Genomic DNA, 8,865 nt, shown 5'->3' on the forward strand with positions numbered 1-8,865 from the left:
TCCTTCAGACAAAAACACAGTCTCCCTCTGTGATGACTTCAGCTAGACATCAACCATCACAATCTGCCCAGGGTGGTGCTGGGTGTGTCCATAAGAGAGGCGCTGGATGGAGGCAACAAAGTGCCTGGCTAGGCTCATTTAACAGGGGACATGACCTCCACATGTGTCATATATTGATGCAGCCTTATTGCTTAGTCTGGTCAGGGCCATAGGTTATTAGAGAGGCATGCGGAGAGAGTCTGGTCTGGTCTGAGGGGGTTCTGGGACACCGGCAGCAAGAATGTTGATGAAAGAGGGTGAATCTTAGTTCATATTTCCCTCATTCTCTTTCTCTCTTATTATGTTTATATCTCGCTTTTTCCAATCTATTTAGCCAGAGTTGGTTGATTCTGTTGTGTCTATACTGTCTATCTGTTAGAGTGTGAACAGCATGAGTGACATTATTAGTAACACTGATGCTTTAAGCATCAGTGAAATCACAGAAAACACTTTCTGAAAACTTTCTGTTTCAATAAGTCTTGAAACAATACTTGTACATGTACATTAAAATTCTGTTATCATTCTGATATCACTTGGCATTGGTAATAAAAGGATGTACTGTGCGTATTTTGTTAACCCAAAGCTCACAATGAGCTGATGTTGATAGCTGGGACATGCTGATACTTACTGAGATACTGACATATAAATACACCAAAACTTGTTCACTGTTTACAGTGTTTGCAGATTACACAGGGATATGGAGACGCATGTACACATCTTCTGCTGAGTAAGATCTTAACAGGAAAATGCAAGCAAGTATCCAGCTTACTATGTACATGTAAACACCACTCAGTGTTGTTAACTCTAGCTCAAAGATGTTGTGGGCAGGAATTGCAGCTGAGATGATGACGGATAAAGTAATGGTTACAGTGTTTGTATGGTTGCGAATATGTGTTTGTGTGTGTTATTATTGTACATGCATCCTCCTGCGTCACTGTTAAAAAGAAGATCCACCAGGTGTGTGTACATGCAAGAGATAAAAAGGGGGGGAAAGAGAGAGAGACAGAGAGAGAGAGAGAGAGAGAGAGAGAGAGAGTACTGTATGTGCTCCAATCTGACCTTGGCAGGCTCCAGTGCGGATGTTGGGGATGAAGCCTCGTCTGCAGGGGTGTGGCTGGGCGGGGCACTGCTCGCAGGGGTGGCCCCATGCTCGGCCAATGGTAGCGCAGCAGAGGGTTTTGGTGCAGACGATTCCACTGAGCTGGCCCTGACACATCTGGTTGTTCACCTGCGTGAAACATGGCCCAGTCCTGTAGTCTGTGTAGGGAAAAGCAAAATTCCTTTGTTAGTTACTGACTGCTTTAATATTTGATTGATTAAACGATAAAACAATGATTCATTTCCTTGAACACATCTGGTGCAACATTAAATGAAACCAGATTAAGCATGTAGATGAGGTATGTCTTCTTATTTAACCAAGTGAGTCAGTGATCTTTGGCACAGCATCAGAAGATGATTGAGAGACATGACTCACTGCACCTTTAAACACTTCCTCAGTTTCAGTTTCACTGCTTTAAGTGTTTAGTCTCTGGATCAACAGTTGACTAACAATGAGGAGCCTGTACAAGTAGCAGGTCTTACCAGAACCAAGACGAACGTTATGAGAGTAGCAGCACAACCTGTCAGTGCACGTGATTTCAAGCATTAGCCTATTAAATCTGCTCGGATTAAACTGCAAAACACATTGTTCCTTTCAGCAGGAATTTAGCAATAGGATTGGAATGACTACTATGCATTTAGTCTCAGTGATAATAAGTTAACCGATGGATTGACGTACTGAAGCACATTCCAGTACTTTAACTGAGAGTTGAACAGTGCTGGTTTCTGTTTCCAAAGATATGACAGTATCACCAGTTAATGGCAGCATGGTCGTCAGTAACAATCACCTCATGACAATCATTGGCTCGAATTTTAATGCATCTGTATGTCATCTTTAGGACAATGCACTTTTGTGTGACTTTGCAAAAACATACAAAGCAATGACAACACTTCCTCACACAACGCATGTTGCTAATAACACAAAAGCAACACAAATGCCTCCTGGAAGTCAGACAGATGTTTTAAACTCTGCCCCTCTCTAACCCTGTCAGATGCAGAGAAACTTGTCCATGCCTTTATCTGCTCAAGACTGAACTACTGCAATGCACTCTTCAAAGGGACCCCTGGCAGGAGCATCCAGAAGCTCCAGAACACTCAGAACAAAGTTGCCAAGATCCTGATGAGAGTGTGAAAACACAAACATAGGACACCAATTCTGTTTTCATTGCACTGGCTCCCTGTCGTCTTCAGGACTGACTACAAAGTCCTGCTACTCACATATAAATCCATCAACAGACATGCGCCTCCCTACCTACAGGAACTGATCATCCCACAAACTTCCATCCACACCCTCAGATCTGCCAGCAGCTTGCACCTCAGGGCCCCCAGTACTGAGCTCCGCACCATGGGGGGATCGAGCCTTCTGCTCTGCTGCACCACGCTTGTGGAATAGCCTTCCTAACCATCTGAGGGCAGCACAGACCCTAGACTCTTTTAAGAAAGGCTTAAAAGCCTTTCTATTCAGGAAGGCTTTTTCATATTTAGTCTTATTACTATTTTCTTTATGTTGTGTGTTCTGTTATCAATACTGTAGCACTTTGAGTTTCACTATGAATGAAAAGTGTGGTACAAATGAAATGTATTATTATGATCATATCACTTCTTTAAGGAGAGGATGGTAACAACAGTGAGGATAAAGTGAGAAAATACACACACACACACACACACACAGACACAAACATTCAAACAGATGTCGTAACTTTATGAGAACAAAATGTCCTAGATCACCTGACCTCCTTGCTGCACTGCTGTTTGCCAGTGAAACCGTGGCATAATCTTGTTAATGCACTTCACAAATCAGACACAATGACCTCATGCTGAAACCATTTCAGCAATACGATGTTCGTCCTTTCAATCACATACAGCCTAATGATGGCTTCCCTTCTGGGAGAAACCCTTATTAAGTTCACTACGGTGGCGCCAAAGTTAACATAGCCTTCATTTTAAAAGTAGATTGTTAGATTGTTGCAGTGGAGATGAAAGACGAACTGCATGGTTGACTAGCCAAGGCTGTGACAGTGAGATGTGGAGAAGGAGAAAGGTCTGAAGGACAGAATGAGATGGAAAGATAGGGATCAGTGGTGGTGTCTGGTGGGAGTCCTTCCCTAGACTTATTGCCCTTATTGGTTCCTTGTGCTACATGAAAGGGGATCACAGAGAATGGGGCAAAGAGTAGGAGGCGCAGAAAGAAAGAAAAAGAGAAGAAAGTAGGTCAAACTGAGCATGCAGAGTGCAAGCTGGGGCTCACGCCAGTTCTCCTTCTCATCCATCTGTCTTTATTTCTCTTTGCCCACTTTTGGGTCTTCCTGCCTGTCTGTCTTCCACTCTCTCCATGCCTGCTTATCAGCCACCATTTCATGTGGCGTGGTTGGCACATGGGAGCTGTCTCCCTATACGCTAAATATGTCTGTTCATGTTCTAAGCTCTAATACAACAAATTACAAGTATACACATCTGTACACAATACAGAAAGCAATCCCTCCATTCTTCTTTAACGAATAAGGAACAACATTTTTCTTATTGTTAGCAAATCCCACAAAAAAGATCAAAACCAACAATGTGTCAGTCTGTCTCTCAATATTTTCCAACTTGACTACTTTGTCTGTAGCCTATTTGTCCTCACAATGTAATTTTTAAAAAACAGGTCACAACTAGTTTTAATTTAAAAAAAAAAAAAAAAAAAGCTAAATCATTTCCAAAAATTGCTGGCCACTGTTTTTAGCTAACGTTACTCCAACAGGAGTAAACAGTGCATCTGATGGAGACTATTTTCAGCTGTGGATTAATTCAGAACACATTTGGTGCGCTAGAGGGTATTTAGAGTACCAGGATGGTACAGTACTCTAAATACCTCTAAATACGATGTGAGATTGACTCAAAATAAACAGTGCCCATGTTCATTATAATGAAGAAACAGGTCACCCAGTGCAACGGTGTAGCTTACTGATGTGTTTTTAGTACTTTTGGGACAATAATGGAGGTCTATGGCACAGAGTAATAAGCTATGTCAGGCTTTGGCAACACAGGTAACACTTGTTAGTAAGATCAATGCATTATTAGTTTTAGTGTTTTCATAGGATTTGTTAACAAGAAGAAAAATAAAGAATATTTCCAGCCATACCCTTTACACTAGACTATCATACTTATACTACATATACTAGACTATTAGACATATTTCTCGTCTAATTTTGGGACAAGTTGACTGACAAAATTGACTCAAAATGGTGAAAAAAAAGAAAGAAGAAGAGTGACGGAGTAAAAGGAAAAAAAATAAGAAGGAAAACAAAGGGACAAAAAATTCATGGTGTTTCCTGTCTCCAGTCTTGGATTTTAAGAAAAAAACAGTTCAATTTAAGAGGAGACTGGACTCTCCCACGCTCTAATCATCCAGCAACAGCAGCCAAGTGCCGCAGTGTATGCGTGTGCACTTGATTAAATATATATGCATACACATGTTTTCTCAAACACTGCCTCACTCTTCTCTCTCGTACACACGTATATATACAAGAATGCACATACTTGTCTATGTAGATACACATGCCTGAAGGTAAACACAGCATCTGTCTGAGCTACAGCGTCGAGCCAAACAAAAGACTGGAACTTTCTTTAAAAGCACAAAATAACAAACAGTGCCTGTTTCCCAATCAGTGTGAGTCAACGTGTGTACTCCATGTGTTCAGGTTTTTGTTTTTCTTGTGCATGAGTTTGATTGTAATGGGGTGGACAGACGAATTTTATGCATGTAGGTTTTAGTCCAGAGGTGTGTCTGACACGTGTGTCAGAGCACGATGGTATTCACATCTGGATGTGTATGTAAATTCAGAGGACACGTGCGAGCATGGGCACGGGCAGGTTAGACAAGAGAGCGATCCAACATCCTTACTTGGTCCAGCAGACAACATTCGGAAGCAATTTTGTCTAATTAGTGTTCAAATTGCTCAATAGATCAAAAACACTCACCAGATCATCTCCCCTATCCTCTCTCCATTCCAAAGCCACAGTCAGTAACCTCTGTCTCTCATCCAGACATCTCTGGTTTCATTCATAACCTCTACACTATGTGAAATCCAGCATACACAACAATGAATGAAGTTCTTTTCCTCTGATAATGAGAACATGTCCACTTTGTGTTAGACTTAATGTATTCTCCTCATTTGTACAAGTTTACAACGCTTTTATTTTATAAACATCAGTGCCTCTAATAAAAGTTTCCAGGAATCACTGCCAGTTGTAACCCAGCCCAGAGTTTGCTTAAAGCTGCCAATGCACTTGTGACCTTTCACCTAGATCAGTCTACACAGATTAGCCAGCCAGTCACATCAGACAGCGTTAATGGGATCTGACCCTTTCACATATAAATGGTATTTTTGTAGTAAAGCCAACCACATAGGAATCTGATATTGCAGAAAAAAACACGATCAATCATCAAAGCCTATTACTCTTTGCTCTGATGAAAGTTGGATTAAAGGAAGATAAAATACTGTAAAGGCTGAGGTGAGAAAATATTTAATCCTGTCTGGAACGCGGAGCCTTCTGGGAAAACACTTTCCCATCAACCCTGTCCAGCTGTGGAATTGGGAAGATGGGACAGGGGCATTGACCTGAGCGGTAGTAGGAAAAAAGATGGGAAGACAATTTGCACGAGAGAAGAGGAAAAATCCCATTTCAGACTCATTAATAACTGCTGAAGTATTTATAAAACTCCCGGGACAGGAGGTCTGGGAAGATAAGAAACGTGAAATATGAGTTGATTACATGGAAATGAAGCTATTATCATTTATACATACTTTCCTATGACAAGAGGCCAACAAGTCAAATGAATAAAGAGAAGAAATATGTATGTACACCAGCCTCTGTGTGTGCATGTGTGTGTGTAAGCATGTGTTTTCAAACCGGATGTCCTCTCTAGACTTTATACAGCTGGAAGATTTACTCTCAGCCTAAACGTAATGCTGTTACTCACCTGTTCAGTCTCTAATTATCCGCTGTCTGTGTGTGTGTGTGTTTGTGTGTGTGTGTGTGTGTGTGCACGTGTGTGTTCATGTTATGTTGGTGTGTGTAGACTGAGCACATGTCTGGTGGGTCTTGTGGAATTTCTGATTGCATCGTGTTGTTTGTGTCCCTCTGCTGATGTAGATATAAATAAATGATCAAATGTGTGGGCTTGTTTGTTTACATGTGTACGTGTGCGCGCTTGTGTGTGTGTGTGTGTGTGTCTGTATGTGTATTTGGGAGGTTTATCTTCATCATGGCCAACCATAGCAGTCTCTGTTTGTCTTATCAAAGTCATTATCAACAGGCTTGAAATCTCTCTTTTCCTTTAGACCTAATCATTCCTCAAGGAGTCTGCTCCTTTCATTTTTTTCCACACCAAAAGCAGTAACCCAAACGTGACTAAATGTTTAACACAGCACAAACACACATACACACACATGCAGGGGATAACAACTGTGGGAGAATGGCAATGGGAGAGATAAGCCCTCCGCAATCTGCTGAGATCTGAAAGCCTGAAGCCTCTCGCTAATTGCCCTGTGTGAGGGTAACTACACAGAGCACGCATGACTACATAGAAAAACTTGCACAAAATAGTTTAAATAATTAACATCATATAATTTTCTGTATATCTATACTTGTTGAAACTGTGATGTCATATCTTCTGGCATCAAGTCACTCTTCTGTCATTGTCTCTATATCTCTCACCCATTGTACTATAAAATCTTGACAGCTATTTTCGTCTATTTTGGGAAACTTCCCATTACAATACTGTCCAGCACTGGAACAATAATGCAGACTCTATTGGACGCAGACACCGCCAGGCGAAAACACAGTCGGGCGAGTGGGCTTCAGGCTCCATCAACAACTACTACTCATGGGACATGTTACTTACTCAGCGAGGGGGAAGTCTTTGTAGTGCTTTTTTTAACTCCAGCGAGAGTAAATCAGCCCATTTTTCATCAGGGTGAGATCAAAGACGGCCTTCATCACTATCCCGTGAGGCTAGTCAAGTATTGATTTTGAACAAACCAGAGCCTCTAAGTTTGGCTTGGGTACTGCTGAACAATTTCCTCCACTTTTTGTTTATGAGATGGATCATCAAAATTTAGTGCTCCCATGAAAAGCAGACACTAAAAACAGCTTGTGAAATGTGACGTTCCTAATTACACTTAATACATAATACGATGATTTAATTCAGAACATACAATCAACATAGTATGTGAATGAAGCACAGGGCTCATTAGGTTAGCAGAGTCCAGTAAGTGAGACACATTTCCAGACGTGGATTAAAACACAGTGTTTCTGGGTTTTAAAACCCTGCCAGCCAGTTCGTATGACTCGCAGTTGATATTTGCTCCTTTGTGCGTCTTGCAGCAGAAATTTCTGCATATGGAAAACATACATAAGGGGTCTACATTATGAGGTGACGTCCTGCATTAGTAATTTATAGACTTGCTGTACAGCAAATTTAGCAAGGCTCCGACCTGGCTGACTCAATACTAAATTGTCATTGGGAATGTTTTCCACAGAGTGACCTGTGCCTGCCCCTGAGTCCCGCCCATCCACCAGCACAGCCATCCTGTCCAGCCGTGTTCTGTCCACTCTTATCCAGAGTCAATAGAGCAGAAATAGCACAACTTCCTACACTCCCAGCAAAATGCCCTTGACGTCAACGCCTGCTGGGGGGCAAAATTGCTCCTCTGCGTTTGCCGGTTTGTTTGGGCTGGACTGGGCCACAGGCTGGGATCAGGACCGACCACAGAGGCTGTGTAGGCTCACTGAGACAAAATGGACCGAACAGTGCTGGAGCGGAGCCAGCTTAATGAGCCAAAACTCTGTGGACACACATCAGCACCACTTCTTGTTACTGTTCATGCATGTACAATGTTGCATATACAGTGGGTACAAATCAAATTCACATAAAGGTATAGTAGTATAAATGCATGCACATGCGCACACAAACAAGCACTGTCACACATACACGTACAGCTATTGCACAATGAAAGAGTAATCATGGTGTGGATTGTGGGAAATTTTCCTGACTCTATCTACAGTAATACTAACTCTGACCAAAGTCAGTAAACCTCAGGCACGTGCACACACACTCCAGACACGCTAACACACACAGGGGTTTCCCATGACTCCATCCCACACACCCAGTTCACCCATACTGGTTGACTTTCACTGCCTTCATAATCACAGTTCTTAAGCATTCTTCTCACTGAATCACACAGTAAATCTACTGACTCATGGCCTCACTTACACAAATTCTCAAACCACAATACAAAACAGAACTGTAACAGCACCAAAGGTTACGCCAGGGGTGTTCCATCCAAACCCAATATTTGAAAAAAATGTACTGGTCATTTATCAAAATGATTGAATATCTCAGAGGATATTTAGTTTCTAAATGTGAGGATTTTTTGGGGTAGCAGGGTGTTAACAGTTTTTTTTGTCAAACTGAGGGCAAATGTATAAAGTTCCAGAGTGACCATTTCACCAAAGATACAGAAAAGGTAAAGTAAAAACAAGTAAGCATGTAGCTAAAAGTAGCTGAATAAAGAAAATTGAATTGTTGAGGTCCAATTTTCACATCCAACACATGCTGCCTTGGGTCAATTTCACATCTAGTCACTGTTATGAGCATTAGTGAATTATGCATGTTAATGTGACAAGTTTAGTCTGTCTCCCTCCTCTCTCTGAAAGATATCTGGCACCAAAACACATACACAC

General features: G+C 41.6%; 1 protein-coding gene across 1 annotated transcript in view; it reads right to left on the bottom strand.

Moving 5' to 3' along the window:
- The window catches only part of fbn2b (fibrillin 2b), a 73,987-nt gene that overhangs the window by 35,992 nt on the left and 29,130 nt on the right, over positions 1–8,865 (bottom strand). The window contains exon 7 of the mRNA XM_044361414.1: positions 1,099–1,296. Within this exon, the coding sequence (XP_044217349.1) occupies positions 1,099–1,296 (198 nt within the window). The remainder of the gene's footprint in view (positions 1–1,098; positions 1,297–8,865) is intronic.

This window comes from Thunnus albacares, chromosome 9, assembly GCF_914725855.1.
Source record: "Thunnus albacares chromosome 9, fThuAlb1.1, whole genome shotgun sequence".
Classification (NCBI taxonomy): domain Eukaryota; kingdom Metazoa; phylum Chordata; class Actinopteri; order Scombriformes; family Scombridae; genus Thunnus; species Thunnus albacares.